The following is a 19,489-nucleotide window of genomic DNA, read 5'->3' as shown; positions in this document are numbered from 1 at the left end:
ATTCCCTGAACCCTGTGCCAAGCAGCAGAGGGGCCAGGGAGTGCCATGGTCTGGCAGGGACGCTGGAGCCCGCTGTGTGCCTTCTCACTGAGTGACTGCAGACATGCTCCTGAGCCTCTGCTCCTCAGTTTCCTCATCCGTGAAGCGGGTGTCCTCATGGTCTCCACGTCCAGGTTGGTGTGCAAAACAAAGTTGCTTTGAATGGCACCTGGCACACACTTGGTACCTTACCTGGTTCTCGTGGTGCCTCACAGCCAGGTGGCATTCCCATTCTGCAGGTAAGAAAGCTGAGGCCTGGGCGCCTGGGTGGCTCAGATGGTTGAGCGTCTGCCTTCGGCTCAGGTCATGATCCCAGGATCCTGGGATCGAGTCCCGTATCGGGCTCCCAGCTCCTTGGGAGCCTGCTTCTCCCTCTGCCTCTCTCTTTCTCTCTCTCTGTCTCTCTCTCTGTCTCTCATGAATAAATAAATAAAATCTTAAAAAAAAGAAAGAAAGAAAGAAAGAAATCTGAGGCCTCCAGGGCTCACACAGCCTGAGCATATAGTGGGTGATGGCACCGGCCAGAGGGGCTCCCGGTCCCATCTACCCACCAGCTGCACTCTGAGGGTGGTGACCTCACCTCCTGAGCCTCAGTTTCTTTGCCTGTGAAGTAGTCTTTTGAGCCATTGGTGACCAGATGAGGGGACTGTGGAACCCACTGGACATCTCAGTGGAGAGGAAGTGACTTCAAGGGGACGGAAACTCATGCCACAGTAAAACTCCTTCCTTGGAAATCCCTTGCGGCAGCTCCCTCCCCTGGTGAAACCAGCCAGTTGATAAAGGCTCTGGGCCCTTCCTGTCCAGCCTGCCCACGCTCTGCCTACCCCCAGGCTCCGAACAGTGTGTTCCTGACTGGCCACCCCTGTCCAGGACCAGGTTGTTTTGTCTTGGCTTTTTGGTGGCTGGTCCCCTGGTGTCAGGTGACAGCCACACAGGGAGGGCCAGGTTGCTGCCACCACCAGGAATCTGAGCTGACCACACCCAGTATAGGGCAGTGCCACCCAGCCCAGCAGCTGGGCGTGCCCCCTCCAGCCCCCCCAGCAAGGGCTAGGGACTCCTCAGCCCTGGATCTTGGCCGGCGTCCTCCCTCGCTGAGGGCAAGATGAAGGGCCCCCACTGTCCCTGACCAACACCTTTGCTGTCTCCCTTCCAAGAACCTGAAATGGGGTCCTGGAGCCAGCATGAGACAGACAGGGCTTTCTTTCCTGCACCAGGCTAATGTTGCAGTTTGGCGGCTCCTGCAAATCTCTCCTTTCCCAGTTCCTGTCAAAAGAGTTCATTGTTCTCTCCTCCCTTGGTAGAGGTCACCTGAGCCAGGTAGCAGGGTGGGGGCAGGGCCAGGTAGGCTGAATGCTGAGCTCAGGAGGTAGGGGAGGCTGGCTCCAGTGGTGGTCAGGTATTGGGCAACCTCCTAGCTGGACTCTGAGCTGGAGGTTCTGCTGCCCTAGGCTGAGCCCCCACCCCACCCGCTGTCCTGGGTGGAGGGATGATTCAGGGCTGCTGTGTGCCTTGGAAGTCCACAGCAGGGCGCCCCTGGGGCTGAGCCCACTTCTTGTGCCCCATGTGGACCTCATATTCCAGTGGGGGGGTTGAGTCTTTAAAGGCTGTTAGAAGTTGGAGGGTGGGACAACCAAGGTACAGGGAGGACATCTGAGATTGGGAGGACCCCTGGAACACAGGCCAGGGGTGCCTTGCAGAACCTTCCCGCTTCCCCAGGCTGCTCTGGGCTTCTAGCTCCTCCCTAGTTGACCTCTGTCCTCTTCCCAAATCCAAATCCCTTCCTACCCGTTCCCAGCATGACCCTGGGCCTTTTGTAACTGGCCTGGGGCCGCCACACCTCCTCCCTCCACCTTCAGGCAGGTTTGTGGCCTCCTACTGGATCATAACTGCCTCATTTGAGGATTTGTGGGCCTTAATTGCCTGTCCACCTCTCCCCGCCCACCCCTCCCCCGACCTGGGGAATCCCGTCACCACACTGATTACATTTGAACCCACTCTCTTGGCCCCTGGCCAGGTAAGGGCATCATGACATTTCCTCCCCTCATTTTGTTCTTGAGGGAGCCATGGTCTGCTGATGAAGATGCCTGGATGATGGAGACTTTTAGAAGGCAGGCGGGCTGTGTGTGGCAAGGCCTGTGTGCTGGGGGGGCGGGGAGGGGTGTGGCGGGGAGCTGAGCCTTCCAGCTGAGCCTGATGGTGGGTGGTCTTCTAGAGGTTGGCGGTCAAGCCGCCAGCGACCCTGCTTAGTGCAGTCATTGGTATCATCCCATTGATCAGACGTGAAATGAGGCTCAGAGAGGCAGAGGAACTCACCCAAGTCCCAAGGCATTTTAAGTGGCAGAGGGGGGATTCAGAGCCTAGTGGGCCTGACTCAGTCCCTGTTCTTTCTAAACCAGCCTATGGAAGAGAAGGTGGAGATGAGAGTCAGGAGTGGTGGCAGTGTCCCCAGGACCCTGAAGGATGGGCCCAGCCTTTGTCCGGAGCAGTTTCGGAAAAGAGGCCAACCTGTAATAGGAGTGACTCGGGTGGGGTATTAGAACTTCCTGCCGGGGTGTTGGTAGGTGGTGTGCGGCCTGGGAGCCTGAAGAGAGAAAGCTGCACGCTGTTTCCTCTTTGGCTTGATTTTCTTGCCGATGTGCTGAGGCAGAATCCTCCTGAGGGCAGCGCCTCGGTCAAATAGGATTGTAATACGAGCCACGTACGTAATTTAAAACATTCTAGCAGCTGCATTACATTTTTTAGGTGAGTGAAATTAACTTTGATAATATATTTTAATCCAATATATCCAAAATATTACTGTTTCAACATGTAGTCAACAGAAATTAATGAGGGTTTTTCTAGGTGTTTTGTATTTTTTTTTTAAGATCTTATTTATTCGGGGCATCTGGGTGGCTCAGTCGGTTAAGCGTCTGCCTTCGGCTCAGGTCATGATCCCAGGGTGTCCCCCTCCCACTTTTTTTTAATACAGAATCTTGGGAATGCTAGGTGTATCTTACACTTAGAGCATATTTCAATTCAGATACAAGATTTTCTTTGGAGCTACGTAATCTGTAGTTAGAGTTTGGAAGGTTTGTAGCTGAAAAGGGAGATTCACAGCATGTCTGCCTGACTCCATCCCCTGTTCCTTTGGAACCCAAGAGCATACCTGGAAAGTTTTCCAGGGACTGAACTGGGCACCTATTCTTAAAGTTAATAAAAATTAAAATTTCCATTCCTTGGTGGCACTAGCTGCACCGCAGGTGCTCAGTATCTCTACGTGGCTCACGGCTGCCTGGGCACAGGGCTCCTTCCTGCAGGACATTTTCCCTAGACTCTTCCAAATTCCAGAGGCTTTGGCCCCATGCTGCTGCTGACTGGGATGAGAGAAAAATGCCACCATCCCAGGAACCTTTTCTTGGGCCCTGGCTGCTAACTTGCTGAGGCCCGAGCAACCTGAGGCTGGCTGAGGCGTACCCAGGGGCCCTGGGGGAGCTGGTCCCCACACACACCATCACGTGCCCTGCCCTCCTTTTCCTGGGAAATGTTTACATTCCAGACACTGTGCTATCTCCCCAAGACTTTTCCAGGCGCTGCATTTTTTACATAGCTGAACAGGGACCTGGGCTGGCCAGGGGGGCTCCTGCTGGGTCACTCCTCTCCAGTCTGTCCCTTCCAGGTATAGCCATTTGTAGGGCAGACTAGTTCCTGGCAAAGAGCCGGCAGGGGGGGGGGGGGGGGGGGGGGGGGGGGCTTACACCTTTGTGTCCCCAGAATAACATTCTTTGGAGCTCTCCTCCCTGGCTGACCCCACCTCGGGGCCTCCTTCCGTGAGCCGCTGGACTGGGCCAGACAAGCCAACAGCCGGCAGTTGCGTTTGCTAAACCGTCATGCCCACTGTCACTTCTCTCTTTCTGCTCCTTTGGGCCTGATGGGACAGCCAAGGGAAGCCCAGAGGAGAGCCCTGGGCCTAAGGAAAGCTGCCTCATTGGTGCAACCTTTTTCCTGCAGGGCAGAGCCTTCATTGCTTAAAAAAAAAAAAAAAAAATGTAAAGCATCTGGCTGGCATCCTTTGCCCTGCTCTGATCTAGCTCTACAGGTTCCGTATCCTCTGCGGTGGGAGGCGGGGGGTGGGGAGCACTGAGTAAGAAACAACCAAAACCTTCCGGAAGGTAGTTTATCAGTCCAAGTCTGTAGTATATACATCCATACCATTTAAGCCTGTAATTCCACCACTGGGACATCTACCTAAGGAAATACTGAGTTGTGGGCAAAGATAGGAGGAGTCCAAGGAAGGTCATCAATGCAATTGGCAATGGTAAACCCTGTAGAAACAGAAAGCGTTCACCAACAAAAGCCTGGCAAGTTCGGGCACCTTGACACAGAGAACATTCCTTAGCTGTTTGTTTGTTTTTTTTTTAAGATTTATTTATTTGAGAGGGAGATGGAGCGCATGTGCAGGGGGGTTTGGGTGGGGGCAAAGGGAGAGGGAAGGAGAGAGAATCCCAAGCAGACTCCCCGCTGAGTGCGGAGCCCCGACACAGGGCTCGATCTCACAATCCTGAGATCAAAACCTGAGCTGAAATTAAGAGTTGGATGCTTAACAGACTGAGCCCCCCAGGCGCCCCTCCTTAGCCATTTAAAAGTCACTTCAGTGCTTTGGACAACCTCGGCCGGCTGCAGGTGGGCAAACAGGCTATGTAGCACTGTGGGTATGCACATAGCCGTGGGGCACGACCCCAATCAGCTCTCTCTGTTAAGTGTAGACACACAAGTATACGGTCACAACACAAGGAAGACTCGGAGTCACCAAGATGCTAGCAAGGGTCACTTCTGGTTGTGGGAGTATGGGTGATTTTTGTTTTGTTTTTCAAAATTCTTCATATGTTCCAAGTTGTCTACAATGTGTATTACTTCTATAGTAAGAAATGAGCAAAAGCGTGTGTCTGCAACAAAACTCCAGAACCTTCTCTGGAAGGATAGTGGAGAACTCAGGGTAACAGAGGTACAGATGTTCAGGGCTGGAGGAGCCTCGGACGGCCGAGAGTCAGGGAAGGCTGCTGTGGGTTCTGTCTGCCCGTAAGCACTGGCCCAGGACTGCAGTACAGCCAGGCTTCCTGAGCCTTCTGGTCCTCCACTGTGCCAGCCCCCCAAAGCTTCCCTTGCCCCCGTACCCCTGCAGGAGGACTAGGTCGGTCACCCATAGTGTGGGTGGTGGAGGAACCAGTTTAGAGTTCCTGGAGAACGTGTGGCCAGTGTGGTGTCGGGAGAGTGTGTCCCAGGGATGGCCACAGGGCCAAGGACTGGGTCAGAAATGGGTCTGGGATTGGCTCTGCACTCAGGCGTCTGGGCAGGAACCTGAACATGACCCACATGCCCCTTCCTGCTGGGGTGGCTCTGCTGCAGCTCCTCTGTCCCATGCTGGCTCCCCAGCCGCGTGGGGTGGAGGGGACGCGTCTGCAGGTCTGCACCGAGTGCTTCTCATTGCAGACGGTGGAGCATGGCTTCCCACACCAGCCCAGCGCCCTCGGCTACAGCCTGTCTCTGCGCATTCTGGCCATCGGCACCCGCTCCGGAGCCGTCAAGCTGTATCCTTTCTGTTCCCCAGCTCCCTGGGTGGAAGGGGCGGGGGCCCTGGCATGGGTGGGATTCAAAGGAAAGCAAGTTGTAGATGACCCCTCCTGTTCCTGGGATGGTCCACATATCGTCCTGGGAGTCAGCCCTGGATGCAGTGAGTGGAGGCAGGTTGGGTTTTTTTTTTTTTTTTTTCCTTTCTCCCAGTTAGTAGACTGGTCCCAGGGTGCTGTCCAAACCAGGGCGGCCTTGGGTGGGAAGAACAGTGCTAAGGCTTCCAGATTCTGCCCCACCATGCATGCCCCCTGTGTCTACACAGGCACAGCAGAGAGAGTGGACTCCTGGTTGGCACAGACAGCCCTTCCCTGGCCTCGGGCTGGACATGGTCCAGTGGGGTCATCCTCTATCCAAAGCATTGGTTCTGGGCTATTTCAGAGGCAAGCCCGCAGGTTCCAGGATGGAGGATCACTGCTTGGGTCCTCAGGCTGGCCTGAACTACAAGTCTGGGAGTTCCCCCAAGCCCACATCCCACCCGAGTCCCTAGAGTGAGCCAGGGTGGCACCTGAGAGAATTGGGAGAGGGGAAGCTGTGCCTCCCTCCCGGTCCTCTGCTGCAGCACAGCGGGGGAGGCGGGGCCGAGGCTGGAGGCCGAATAGAGCACTCTCAGCTGGTTAATCATTGCCCAGCCACAGCCATATCCTGGTTCCCAATCCCCAGTGTGGAGACTCATGGCCATAGCTGCTGGGGGCGGGCCCAGGGGGGGGTGCCCTGTCTCTTCTCAGGTGCCACCTTGTGGTAGCTGATGGGTCTGTTGCGGCTCAGGTAGTGGGGGCAGGGGGAGGGTGTAGCAAGCCGTTGGGCCATTGCCAGGGTAAGGCGTCACCCCCACCTGCCTGGCTGGAAAAGCTCTCCTTGGTTGGAGCTTGCTCCCCGTCAGGGTCACATTACCATGCGCCACGTCCCCTCAGGCCAGGGACACTGCTGCCTCCCCCCCCCCGCCCCGCCCTGGGGCCAACTGGGGGGAGGGTGAGCCCATCTGTGTTGCTGAGGTATTTATATTCCTTGCCACGTGGGCCCAGAGGTCCTGACCCTTGAGCGTGAGGGGGTGGTGTCCTGCCTTCCGGAGCTTTTCCTGGAGCTTTTCCTGAGCCTGCCACTCGCAGCTATGGTGCCCCTGGGGTGGAGTTCATGGGGCTGCACCGGGAGAACAACGCTGTGGTACAGATCCACTTCCTACCTGGCCAGGTAAGGGGCCTTCCATGCCCCCTTACTCTCACGTCCCCCAGCAGGGAAGTACAGAGGCAGGCGTTTGGTGGCCCTGGATTGGGTCTGATAGGAGGGCCAGGGACCACCCCCCTCTTCCCAGCTGCAGGTTCATGGACCACCCTAAGAGTAACCAGGGGTCTTTTGGTTCTGGGGCTCTCTGAATCAACCGGCACAGGGTGGGCCACCCGGGGGTGAAAGGCCGTGGTGAATGCTGGCCCCACCATAGCTGATGAGACAGCGTGCTCCTGGTTCCTGAGCCGTTCCCTCCCTAGTGCCAGCTGGTCACCCTGCTGGATGACAACAGCCTGCACCTGTGGAGCCTGAAGGTCAAAGGCGGCGTGTCAGAGCTACAGGAAGATGAGAGTTTCACACTGCGTGGTCCCCCCGGGTAAGGACTCGGTGCCCGTCCTCTCCTAGCCAGCCTGACCTGCACACCCAGCTCCAGGGTGGAACCACCCTCTGAAGGTCCTGTGGCGCCCTTGGCGGGCCTGGCAGTTGCTTGAGCCGACGCATCCCCACCTACAGGTGCTCTGGCGGAGCGGGTGGGGCTGCGGCCTGCCTCCCTCCGTCCCCACACGGTGTCTGCGTAGGAGGCTCTGGGGGTGGGGGGGTCTGCCTCCTAGCCCAAGCCCTCCACCCTCTGTCTTCTGTCTTGGCTGAAAATAATCAGTACATTTATCCTGGCCTGGGACAACCATCGGACCCCATTAAAGGACCTCACAGGCCTGCCTTCCCGAGGCATGGCCTTTCTAGGGGCCGGTGAGGGCAGCCAGGAGTCCCAGGATCTAGCCCTGGGGCCTCCCCTGCCAGGGTAGCAGCCAGCTCACAGACAGCCGTTCCCATCCCCAGGGCTGCCCCCAGTGCTACACAGATCACCGTGGTCCTGCCGCATTCCTCCCGAGAGCTCCTTTACCTGGGCACCGAGAGCGGGAATGTGTTCGTGGTGCAGCTGCCGGCCTTCCGCACGCTGGAGGACCGGACCATCAGCTCGGACGCTGTGCTTCAGCGGTGAGCCTGCAGACGCCTTGCCGTCAGGAAGCCGGCCCCTCCAGCCGGCCAGTGCCTTCTCCCTTCTGTCCCAGGAGTATTTCAGTGGCTTCTAATTTCTCTCCTGGGAAGTCTGTAGGGACGGGAGGAGAGACTCTCAGCTCCCCACCTGTCCCCTAAATGGAGACTCTCACCCCATAATGTGTTAGCATTCCAGAACACTCCAACGGGTCCGGGGATAACTTGTCATTTCATTTAAAGGTAAGGAAAGTAAGGTTCAAAATGATTTTGCACTGTCAACCGATTTTTAGTCCAGTGTTCTTCGCACTGCTACCACGAATTTCAAAACCCAGGGGCTCCGCGGCAGGGCAGATGAGGCCCGAACCTCACTGGGTCAGGTGGGGCAACTTCTGGGGAGGTTTATGCTTTGGAATCTGTGCTGAGTTTTCACTTGCATGCAGGCCCCATGGCCCAAGCTCCTGGACGGCCATGACACTGTAGGCTTCTTCAGATCATTCTGGAGGCTTTGTCCCATGATGGTGATGTCTGCAACAGAGACGGGGTCAGATGAGGTCTGGGTGTGGAGAGAAGGTGCTAGGGCCCAAAGGAGGAGGAGATGAAGGATTAACCACGGTGGAATGTTCTGCAGTTTCACAGGACGGAGAAGAGGCCAGAGTCCTCAGACGTGAAACTGCTTCAGGCTTGAGCCAGTGGAACCCTGTTCCTGAAAGGACCAGGCTTCCAACTCACTCACGTCCTTCAGGGCCTGCTGTCCAGGCTGGGGCAGGAGGCTTCCTGCTTGGGGCTGGGTCCCTCTGAGCCCAAACCTCTGTCTTTCCCACTCAGCAGGGCAGAGTCAGGGCAGCACGGCCATGGTCAGAGCAGGACGGTTTGTAGGTGTGTGGGCAGGGCTGCAGGAGGACCTGCTCCTCACAGGTGGCCATGCCAGTACCCGCCTCACTCTGCTGGTAGGAGTCTAGTTGGGGGCCTCCCCCAGCCCGAGTACCCTCGGAACCCCCTCCTACCAATCTAAATCCTTGTTCTAGATGAAAAGAGGTTTGGCTTGGTTGGGTGCCTGGAAATGCCCTGGGGTCCAGGCTGTTTGCCTGTCTACTCTCCATCTGGTCTGCGGTGTTGGCTCTGGGTCCTCTGCCTGCCACCTCGTAGTCCTCTGTTGGCTGCAGCACCTCCGGACTTCACATCAGCATTCCAGGCCCAGAGAAGGAGGAAGGGATCAAAGCTCAAGGCCAGGCCAACTCACGTAGAGTTTTGTTTTGTGGGTTTTAAAAATTTTTATTATGAAACACCACCTCTATGCAGAAATGCACTAAATATGAATGTCCAGTTTAGTGGATTCTTGTAAAGTGAGCTTCCCCGCAGCCACTCCCTGGGCAAAGAACTAGAACTTTGCCGGCCTCCCCGGAGGTAGCCACCACATTGGCTCCACATTGGCTCTTCTGGAAGTCACTCCCTTGCCTTTCCTTGTAGTGGTGCCCCGTGTGTTTGCGTTCTTAGGTTTCTGTTTGTCACTGTCCTGTTCTGTGCACGGCTCCCCCCTTGGCGGTGTGTCCCCGTGATCTTCCCACGCTGGCCTGTGCTCGTGGTGCGCGCCTGTGCCATGTGCTGGGTCCTGCCTGCCGGCGGCGGCGACAACAACATAGGCTCACCGCACTTCCCTCCGCCAGGTTGCCCGAGGAGGCCCGCCACCGACGGGTGTTTGAGATGGTGGAAGCTCTGCAGGAACACCCCCGCGACCCCAGCCAGGTCCTCATCGGCTACAGCCGGGGCCTCATCGTCGTCTGGGACCTGCATGGCTGCCGGGTGCTCTGCCATTTCCTCAGCAGCCAGGTAGGCCATGCCGGGGATGGCAGCGGGTGCCACGCGGCTCTCGCGGACAGCCGTGTGCTGGGACCTGGGGGTGCCGGTGGCAGCACCAGCAGCACCCTGATCCCGGCCTGCGCGTTCTCCCTCTCCTCTGAAGCAACTGGAGAATGTCTGCTGGCAGCGGGACGGCCACCTGATTGTCAGCTGCCATTCTGACGGCAGCTACGGCCAGTGGCCTGTGTCCAGCGACAGCCACCCAGCGGAGCCGCTGCGCAACTGCGTGCCCTACGGTCAGTGCTCCCCCCCAACCACCCCTTGGGGGCCCAGCCCTGCCCCGTCGCAGGGGACCCCCTTTCCGCTGGCAAAGCAGTGTCCTCTGTTCCCCGTCTGTCCTTCCCGGGATTGGGTGTAGGTGCCCACCTCCCAGCAGCAAAACCGGGGCCCCGAAAGTGAAGGCTTTATCCAGAGCCATGCGGTGGGTTTTCTGTGACCAATCGTGGCTCTCTCGGGGCACCACTCAGAGCAGGACTCCTGAGCACAGGTCTGCTGTGCAGGTGGGGGCGTGAAGGGTCTGTGCCCTGCGGACGCTGGAGTGGAGGGCCCCATTCAAGCTGGTTCCTTTGGGGGGGGGGCACCTGGGTGGCTCAGTCAGTTTAAGCATCCAACTCTTGATCTCAGCCCAAGTCTTGATCTCAGGGTCGTGAGTTCAAGCCCCGTGTTGGGCTTCAGTGTGAGACCTACTTAAAAAAAAAAAAAAAAGTTCAATCCGAGATTCTTTATAAGAAGCTCCTGCAAGCCGGTTCCTTTTCTTGTAGGTCCTTTTCCTTGCAAAGCTATTACCAAAATCTCCTGGCTGACCACCAAGCAGGGGTAAGTATCCGTGTTCTGTCCTTTTCCCGGTCTGCAGCCTTCCGGGGGTCTGCTCCGGCCTCTGCTCGTGGTAGGCAGCGTCGAGGGAGTGCCTCTGGTCCCACGTTGGGTGTCAGATGCCAGTGAAGGGAGAGCAGGCTCTTCATACCTCTCGTGGCTAATTCCTGAGCAAACATTCTTGACCTTTCCCTCCACCCTCCCAGAGAGATGGTTCACATCAGCAGGTTTCTGATGTAGCAGGAGACCTGTTTCTTCAAACAGAAACATACAGGGAGATCCGATGTATAAGCAGCAGCGGGAGCGGGGCGGTGTCCTGCTTGAAGCAGAGGCTCGGGAACCACAGCCTGTGTGCCCCCACCTCACGCCCAAGTTATCCTGGGTCACCACTGCAATCAGGAAGTGATGAGGGTCCACCCCACCCCTCCCGGGGACCTGAGTGGGTGCTGACCTCGAGACTGGCCTCCCTCCCGGGTCCTGCCCCTCCAGTCACAGGACAGTCCAAGCTGCTAGCTCAGCCCGGGGCGCTCTGTGCTGGTGTTGGGGGCCCCAGCCCAGCCCATGGCTCTTCTGTGCCTGCCAGGTTGCCCTTCACCATCTTCCAGGGGGGCATGCCGCGGGCCAGCTACGGGGACCGCCACTGCATCTCAGTGGTCCACGATGGCCAGCAGACAGCCTTCGACTTCACCTCCCGTGTCATCGACTTCACTGTCCTCACCGAGGCAGACCCTGCGGCGGGTAGGCGGCTTTGGGGAAGGTGTGGGGAGGTAGCCCGCCACTGCCTGAGTCCCTCAGCCCCGCCCCACCGCTGCCCCCAGTGGCCTGTGGCTTCGTCCTTGCTGGCCAGACCTCCCGCCCACCCCGGGCTCTCTTTGCCCTCGCCCGGCTCTGACGGGACTTAGCCCAAAGAGGGCAGATCTAGGCTGTCAGGTTGAACAGCTACCCGGCTGAGGCAAGGAGGTCCTGGCTTGGACACATGAAGCCCTCCCATTTGTGGGGTGGGGCAGAGGGTGCAGTGTGGGGCCAGCTCTGAGCCGGCCTCCTGGAGCCTGGCCAAGACAGCAAAGCCCTGAGTCAGCCTCATGAATTGGTGACAGGCAAGACCAGAAAGGGCTGATGTAGAAACCTGGAGAGGAGGCCTGGCAGCAGATTTCCAGGAGGGCGGGCCTCCCCTCCACATGAGTCTGGCCTGACAAGGCCAAGGCCTCCAGGTGAGGTGCTCGGCACACTCCGGGCCGTATTCTCCCAGCCTCACCACCACGGGTCATTTGGAGGGAGGCTCCAAACGTGCTTTTCTCCTGTCCCAGCCCCTTCCCTCTGCGCACCTGATGCAGGACGCTGGGAGTAGGGTCGATTCTTTCGGGTTTTCTACAGAGACAATCACGTCATCTGTGAATAAAGACAACGTTCTTTCTTCCTTTCTGACCCGTATACCTTTTATTTCCTTGTCTTGCCTTACTGCATCAGCTAGGACTTGTAAAGATGCAGAGAGAGGGGCCATCTGCCTTATTCTTGATCTTAGTGGGAAAGCCTCCCATTTCTCACCATTAAGTTATGCAAGCTGTAGCTTCTTTGTAGGTAATCTTTACCAACTTGAAGGAGTTCACCTCATCCTAGTTCACTGAGAGTTTATCATTAATGGGCATTCGGTTCTGTCAGATACTTTTCCTGCATATACCAGTGTGATCCTGTGTTTTTCTTTAGCCTGGGGATATGATGGGTTCCGTTCACTGATGTTCACATGTTGAGGCAGCCTCGCACCCCTGTGATAAATCCTACTTGGTCGTGGTGTGTGGTTCTCTACGTTGCCGGATCTGGAGCTTATTTTTAAAATGCACCTGCTCTGAGTGCAGCCCTAGAGCTTCAGACTCCGCAGGGCTGGGCCGGGGCAAACTGCTTCCCGCAGCCTCTGAGCCCCCACCTGTCCCCCAGCCTTTGACGACCCCTACGCCCTGGTGGTGCTGGCCGAGGAGGAGCTGGTGGTGATTGACCTGCGGACGGCCGGTTGGCCTCCAGTGCAGCCTCCCTACCTGGCCTCCCTGCACTGCTCCGCCATCACCTGCTCGCACCACGTCTCCAACATCCCCCTGAAGCTGTGGGAGCGCCTCGTCACCGCGGGCAGCCAGCAGCACACACACTTCTCCACCATGGTAGGTCCGGCACCAGCCCCGGCCCCGCCTCGGGCCCAGGTCGCCCACAGACTTCTTGGTCTCCTCCTTTAGGAGTGGCCCATTGACGGTGGCACCAGTCTGGCCCCAGCCCCTCCCCAGAGGGACCTGCTGCTCACGGGGTAGGCGATATTCATGGCACCCTCCTCCTGCCGAGCTGACTGCGTGGGGCGGGAGCGGAGCCCAGCGGGGTGCGTGCCAGCCCCAGGCCTCCCCGGGTGCCCCCGGCCCAGCCTCCCTCGTGACTGGCAGGTGGACTCTGCCCATAGGCATGAGGATGGTACAGTGCGGTTCTGGGACGCCTCCGGCGTCTGCTTACGACTGCTTTACAAACTGAGCACGGTCCGGGTGTTCCTCACCGACACAGACCCCAGCGACAACCTCAATGCCCAGGGCGAGGACGAGTGGCCCCCACTCCGCAAGGTGAGGCCAGGAGCCTGGAAAGCAGGGAGGGCAAAGACAGCCTGGGGCTGGCGCTTCTGGCCGCCCGTGGACCTCCTCTCTGTTGTCAGGTGGGCTCCTTCGACCCCTACAGTGATGATCCCAGGCTGGGCATCCAGAAGATTTTCCTCTGCAAATACAGTGGCTACCTGGCTGTGGCAGGCACGGCAGGGCAGGTAGCAGGCTGGGCTGGGCTGGGGGGGAGGGGGGCAGCCAGGAGGAGTGGTCAGGTGACTTCGGGCAGTGTCCAGGCATGGGGAGCAGCAAGAACAGGAGCCGGGTTCCTGAGCGCCCGCGGGTGGTGTCGCCAGCACCGTTACCTGCTCCTGTGGCTCTGGGCTTTTCTCTGTGGACCGGGGTTGCCTGGACCCCTTAGAGACGGGCCTGTGGGATGACTGCTTCTCCTCCAGAAACCAGGACTAAGGGCCAGGGGCTGGGCAGAGGCCTTCTGGCTCTCCTCGGGCCCGGGGACAGGGCGTGGGTCCCGGGCCATTTACTGTCCACCCTCAGGGTCCCTGAGGTCCCGCTGTTCCTTGGTGCTGGGGGTCGCTCAGCCCACCTGCCATCTCACGCAGGTGCTGGTGCTGGAGCTGAATGACGAGGAGGCGGAGCATGCCGTGGAGCAGGTGGAGGCCGACCTGCTGCAGGACCAGGAGGGCTACCGCTGGAAGGGGCATGAGCGCCTGTGTGCCCGCCCGGGGCCCGTGCATTTCGAGCCCGGCTTCCAGCCCTTCGTGCTAGTGCAGTGCCAGCCCCCGGCTGTGGTCACCTCCTTGGCCTTGCACTCCGAGTGGCGGCTTGTGGCCTTCGGCACGAGCCATGGTTTTGGCCTTTTTGACCACCAGCAGCGGCAGCAGGTCTTTGTCAAGTGAGCAGCCTGCCCAGGGCGGCCAGGGCCCAAAGCTAGGATCGCTGCCGGGCGGTGACCCTTGGGCCCTGGCCACCCGGGTGACCGGACGTGTCCCCCCTCCCCCATCCCCAGATGCACGCTGCACCCCAGTGACCAGCTAGCTTTGGAGGGCCCGCTGTCCCGCGTGAAGTCCCTGAAGAAGTCCCTGCGCCAGTCCTTCCGCCGGATACGTCGGAGCCGGGTGTCCAGCCGGAAGCGGCGGCCAGCTGGTCCCCCTGGAGAGGTGAGGCTGAGACCAGCCAAGAGCCCGGGAGGGCTCCGAGCAGCCCTCAGCAGGTCCCAACTAGCCCTCCCTCCTGCACTTGTTTGGGCCACACCAAGTAGGTTCCCGTCTCCTGCCCCCCTGCCCGCCAGCCATGTGGCCTTGGGTACACCTCACTGCATTTCTGTGCTTCAGCTTCCCCAAGTGTAAAGGGTCAAGTCCTCAGCAAATATATCAGACGGGTGGTGGCATGAAGGATTGGTGGTGAGCAATCTGATAGCCCCGGGACGGGGAGGCCAGAGCCCACCGCCTGAGGCCCGACCCAACCCACTGCAGGTGCAGGAGGGGGGCGCCAGGGCCGAGCGGACGGGGCTGCAGAACATGGAGCTGGCGCCTGTGCAGCGCAAGATCGAGGCTCGCTCGGCAGAGGATTCCTTCACAGGATTCGTCCGGACCCTCTACTTCGCTGACACCTATCTGAGGGACAGTGAGTGGCCAGCCCGAGGTGGGGGGCCCAGGAGAACACTCCTCGGCCAGAGGGCATGTTGGAGGCTGCTGCCTGGCCTGACTGGGAGGACCCGAAGAGGGGTTTCCGCTTGGGAGCATGGGGAGACCGGATCTCCACCTGCCTCTTTCTTTCCCCTGCCTGGGTCTCCAAGGCAGATTGCCCTGGCTTCGTACTCAGGCTCCACCACGCTCTAGAAGTGTGACCTTGGACATGTCACTTAACCTGGGCCTCAGCTTCTCCCCCTGTCAGATGCCTGCTGGTGTCCAGTGGGCCCTGCAGAAGCTCCCCTGCTGGCCTCCTACCAGGGCAAGGGTGGCAGGGCAGGGGGTATCTGCTGCTGTGTCTTGAGGGTCGAGCTGTCTTGGGGTTGAGATCATCTGTGCATGGGGCCCTTGGTTGTCAGACAGCCTTCCCAGCTTTTCCTGTCTACACCCTAGGCAGGTAGGCAGGACCCACAGCCATTCCATTTTACAGAGAAGGAAACTGAGGCTTACAAGGTTTGCTAACTTGACCTTGGAGTCACACAGGTAGTGGCAAGGCCAGGACGTAAGGCCAGGTCATCTGCCTCCACCCGACCCTCAGAACCGTGGGTTAGATAAAAACCTTCGCCTCCCGGCAGGCTCCCGCCACTGCCCCTCGCTGTGGGCTGGCACCAATGGGGGTACCGTCTACGCCTTCGCCCTGCGCGTGCCCCCCGCCGAGCGGAGAATGGATGAGCCCGTGCGGGCAGAGCAGGGTGAGTGCTCATCTGCCTGGGTTTGGGGTGGGGTGTTATCTCTAGCCTTGTCCTCCGCCCATCACCCACCACTTGCCTCTTGCCTCGTAGCCAAGGAGATCCAGCTGATGCACCGAGCGCCCGTGGTGGGCATCCTGGTGCTGGACGGACATAGCGTTCCCCTTCCTGAGCCCCTGGAAGTGGCACATGACCTGTCGAAGAGCCCGGACATGCAGGGAAGCCACCAGCTGCTAGTGGTGTCAGAGGAGCAGTTCAAGGTGTTGCTTGGGTGGAGGCGGGGCCCCTGGAAATCCCGGGGACATCTGGGCAGCTCAGATCCTGGGCACAAATGACGGGGGCTGGGATTCCCCTTGAAATTGTATCTGCAGTTGATGTGTGCCAGGGAGGCCCACTGAGGAACAGAGAAGGAGACGGTGGAGCCCCTGGGCCCCCGGGTCAGCACAGGGACCGCTGAAGCCGGACCTGTGACTATGGGAGGGACAGGAAGCGCAGACGTGGCAATAAGGAGCCCTGGCCTCCTTGCAGTCTAAGTGCAGTGGTTGCGTGGCTGAGCGTGGTGGGGGCGGGGCGGGGCGGCCACAGAGACGGAGCCGAGTTCGCTGGGGAGTGTGGCGGTGGGGGGAGTCTGCCAGGGAGCCCAGTGCAGCAGCACCGGGCAGGGAAGCCGGAAATCCGCGCTTGGCTGGACGGAGCGCTGCGAGCCGTGGTCGGGCCGGGCTGCGAGCCATGCCCTTGCCCCCAGGTGTTCACGCTGCCCAAGGTGAGTGCCAAGCTGAAGCTGAAGCTGACAGCTCTGGAGGGCTCGCGGGTGCGGCGGGTCAGCGTGGCCCACTTCAGCAGCTGCCGAGCCGAGGACTACGGGGAGCATCACCTGGCCGTCCTCACCAACCTGGGTGACGTGCAGGTGGTCTCGCTGCCCCTGCTCAAGCCCCAGGTGCGATACAGCTGCATCCGCCGGGAGGACGTCAGCGGCATTGCCTCTTGCGTCTTCACCAAATACGGCCAAGGTGGGCACGGGGCAGGCGCGGTGGGACCTCTGCGGGCGGGTCTGCCGGGGGCTGCGGAGACGGGCGGCCAGGCGGCACGGACCTCAGCGGAGGACTGCAAGGGAGGCCCCGGCCCCTCATGCCTCCTGGGAGGGGAGTCCCGTCGGCAGCTGCCGAGCGCAGGAGCCAGGGGCTGGCCTCACCTGCCGCACCTCTCCTCCTTCCCGCCCAGGTTTCTACCTGATCTCACCCTCAGAGTTTGAGCGCTTCTCTCTCTCCACCAAGTGGCTGGTTGAACCCCGGTGTCTGGTGGATTTGACCAAGAGCCACAGCCGCCCCCGCAACGGATCAGGCCCTGAGAAGGCCTTGGGCCGAGCCAGGTCAGTAAAAGGCCAGGTGGCCTCAGGGTGCCTCCCTGAGGTGCCCACCGGGGGCAGGCCAGAGACCCCCTCCCCGGTGAGCTAAGACCACCCTCCTGGCTCTGGCTCGCCACCCCCACTTCGTGGGCCCCTCCCTCCTGCACAAGCTGCCACCCCCTGCAGGGCTTGGTTCACCACCCTGAGCCTGGTCAGTTGACCTCATTCTTCATGGGATCAGGGCTTTCTGAGCCAGAATGGGGAGCCTAGGCCACCAACCGCCCCCCCCCCGGCCCCCACCCCACTCTCCAGTCCTCACCGTCTCTCTCCTCACAGGAACTCAGGGAGCCAGAGTGATGGAGAGGGTAAGATGGGCTTCTCTGTGGCCAGGGGTGTGGGGGGACAGAGGCATTGTGATACTTGGGTCCAGACCCAGACCGAAGGGGAGGGAAAGGAACCCCAGGCCCGCAGGTAGTGTGCGGCTGAGTAGAAACGGCATCCCTTCCAGTCCTGAGCTCTGGGCTCTGGCACTCCCACTCCAGGAGAGAGGGAGCTGGGACAGGAGGCCCCAGGGCTCGCCTGACTTGGCCTGTGTCTTCCAGAGAGAAGGCCCGGCCCAGTGATGGAGCATGCTCTGCTCAATGACGAGAGTGAGTTGGGGCAGGGGTTGGTGGGCTGGCATGAGGGATGTGTCCCAAGGGAGACTTAGAAGGCCGGCGTAGAACTGAGGGCCATTACCATGAGGGGGGCAGACCCGTCCGACACCCCACCAGGAGAAGGGGGAGAAACATTTGCGTCTGGCCCAGCCTCTGCTGGCTTCACCACGCGTCTGTTGCCCACTCCTGCAGGGGTCCTGAAGGAGATCCAGAGCACGCTGGAGGGAGACCGAGGGTGAGTCACTGCTCGGGCCTGCAGGGTGGGCCCTGAGGTGCCAGGAGCTCTCTGGGAATGAGGGTCCTTGTCTGGCCTCCCCGAGGTCCCCATGGATGGTGACTGCCCTATCTTTGCCCATGCAGAAGCTATGGCAATTGGCGTTCTCAGCGAATGGCCGTGGGGTACAGCCTCAGCAATGGGGGAGGTAGGTAGGGGCTCTGGGCACTACTGCAGGGCTGGGGGCAGCTGGGAGGGCATGCCCCCTGACACGGAGGGATAGGAGAGGGGCGCCCACACAGGCCCCTGGGGGTCCTGAAAACCTCGGTGTCTGGGCCCCGAGCCGGCGATGGAGGCTGCTGGCCTGCCCAGGAGGCTCCTGAGCCGTTGTTCTCTCCCGTTCCGCAGCGGAGTGAGCAGGTCGTGAGTGCAGGCTGCACGACGAACACGCACTACTGAGGGCTCTCCCAGGGGCCCAGCCCTGCCTGCGAGGACCGTGCCCTGGGCTGCGCCAGGGGCTGGAGCCGACCCCGTGTCCGCCCCGCTGCTGCTCTTGGCCTCGGGAGAGGTGGGACCCCGGGGCCACGGGGCTGCCCCTCCTGGGCCTTGTCTATCTTGGTTCTTTGTCAATGTTGCACAGTTTTGACTCCCTCCCCTTTTTGTAGTGGGCTGGGTTTTAAGTTATAAATTTTAACTGCCTCTGGGTGAAAAAGTTTGTAATAAACACCTTATTACCTCTTCACCAAGCTGGTCCAATGACTAATCTTTTTAATTGTGGAGAGAGTTTCTGCGGAAACGGAAATGATTGTTAGCCGGTCCCTTGCCTTTGCCCCTGGGGTGCTGTTGCTGGACCAGGCCGGTGGTCCAGAGGCTCCCTTTTGTAAGCCATTTGAGTCAGAGCAAACTGTGCTTGTCTGAACGCTGACACCTCTGTGTTTGGGAATGAATGGCAAGAGTTAACGGTTATCACGTGTCTGCATGACTGCATCCCTGGGTTGGGACCAAGGGAGTCCCCTTTGGCCTTTCCTTGCTGTCAGAAAGGGAAGACACAGTTATCTCAGACCTGGTGGCTTCTTCCAGACTTCAGGGAAGGACCGTGAGCCGCTGCTGAGGTCAGAGGCCGTGCCCAGAGGTGAAAGGTCTTACTCTCAGATGAGGGGCTAGATCAGACTGCTGTTCTGGTCCTTATAAACCAGGAGTTTAGTCTACTTGATTCTACTTCATTCACCTGTCTTTGTTGAGCACCTACTATATGCCGGGCACACGGGGTCAGAGGCGGCCAAGACAATGTGGTCCCTGCCCTGTGGGGCTCACCGCCCTAACGAGGGCAGGACGTCTGAGGATGCAGGCAATCCAGGGGCCTGTGAGAGACGCCAGGGGAGGTGACGTCAAGCTGGGACAGGGACATGACCACGGTGGGCTAGGTGGGCCGTTCTGCACAGATAGAGGGGCTGGTAGCACTCAAGGAACCGGCCTGCTTACTGCGGGAACGGGCCAAGAGCGGAGGGGAGTTGGCAGGAAGTGTGCTGAAAACAAGACCACCACATGGCCGGGGCCAGACCGGGAGCCCCTGGAGCCTGGAGGGCAGGGGCAGTGCTATGTGGCACAGGAGCCCACCTGGCCTGTTGGAAGGACCTGGATCAGCACACAGGGCAGAGGAGGAGCCAAGGTCCAGGGCCCAGGATGGATGCACTGGGGGAGCATCATACCCCACCGCCCTCCAGTCAAGCATGTGCAGCTCAAGAGTCTCTGGGTTGTGTAACTTGGGCCACTCTAGCC

General features: G+C 59.6%; 1 protein-coding gene across 8 annotated transcripts in view; it reads left to right on the top strand.

The window, feature by feature from the left end:
* The window catches only part of LLGL2 (LLGL scribble cell polarity complex component 2), a 32,670-nt gene extending 14,218 nt beyond the window's left edge, over nt 1-18,452 (top strand). For 2 of the 8 annotated variants that reach the window (XM_025859962.2, XM_073885966.1), the window contains exons 3-26: nt 5,506-5,603; nt 6,753-6,834; nt 7,128-7,243; nt 7,705-7,863; nt 9,528-9,690; nt 9,824-9,956; nt 10,482-10,536; nt 11,117-11,271; nt 12,466-12,683; nt 12,756-12,823; nt 12,971-13,124; nt 13,214-13,318; nt 13,718-14,010; nt 14,125-14,275; nt 14,591-14,741; nt 15,382-15,498; nt 15,589-15,755; nt 16,241-16,505; nt 16,717-16,864; nt 17,177-17,205; nt 17,443-17,490; nt 17,689-17,731; nt 17,857-17,918; nt 18,119-18,452. In XM_025859962.2, coding sequence (XP_025715747.1) covers nt 5,506-5,603; nt 6,753-6,834; nt 7,128-7,243; nt 7,705-7,863; nt 9,528-9,690; nt 9,824-9,956; nt 10,482-10,536; nt 11,117-11,271; nt 12,466-12,683; nt 12,756-12,823; nt 12,971-13,124; nt 13,214-13,318; nt 13,718-14,010; nt 14,125-14,275; nt 14,591-14,741; nt 15,382-15,498; nt 15,589-15,755; nt 16,241-16,505; nt 16,717-16,864; nt 17,177-17,205; nt 17,443-17,490; nt 17,689-17,731; nt 17,857-17,918; nt 18,119-18,126 — 2,988 coding nt within the window. In that variant the 3' untranslated portion in view covers nt 18,127-18,452. Of the gene's footprint in view, nt 1-5,505; nt 5,604-6,752; nt 6,835-7,127; nt 7,244-7,291; nt 7,381-7,704; nt 7,864-9,527; nt 9,691-9,823; nt 9,957-10,481; nt 10,537-11,116; nt 11,272-12,465; nt 12,684-12,755; nt 12,824-12,970; nt 13,125-13,213; nt 13,319-13,717; nt 14,011-14,124; nt 14,276-14,590; nt 14,742-15,381; nt 15,499-15,588; nt 15,756-16,240; nt 16,506-16,716; nt 16,865-17,176; nt 17,206-17,442; nt 17,491-17,688; nt 17,732-17,856; nt 17,919-18,118 lie in introns of those variants that run through there. The other 6 variants (XM_073885968.1, XM_073885969.1, XM_025859964.2 and 3 more) reach the window with 5 other exon arrangements.
* The last annotated feature ends 1,037 nt before the right edge of the window (nt 18,453-19,489 follow it).

The sequence above is a fragment of the Callorhinus ursinus genome, unplaced genomic scaffold (genome assembly GCF_003265705.2).
Source record: "Callorhinus ursinus isolate GAN/ISIS: 27379988/994484 unplaced genomic scaffold, GSC_fseal_2.0 scaffold68, whole genome shotgun sequence".
In the NCBI taxonomy this organism is placed as follows: Eukaryota; Metazoa; Chordata; class Mammalia; order Carnivora; family Otariidae; genus Callorhinus; species Callorhinus ursinus.
Note: the sequence above shows the minus strand (reverse complement) of the source record. Positions and strands in the feature narration are given on the sequence as shown.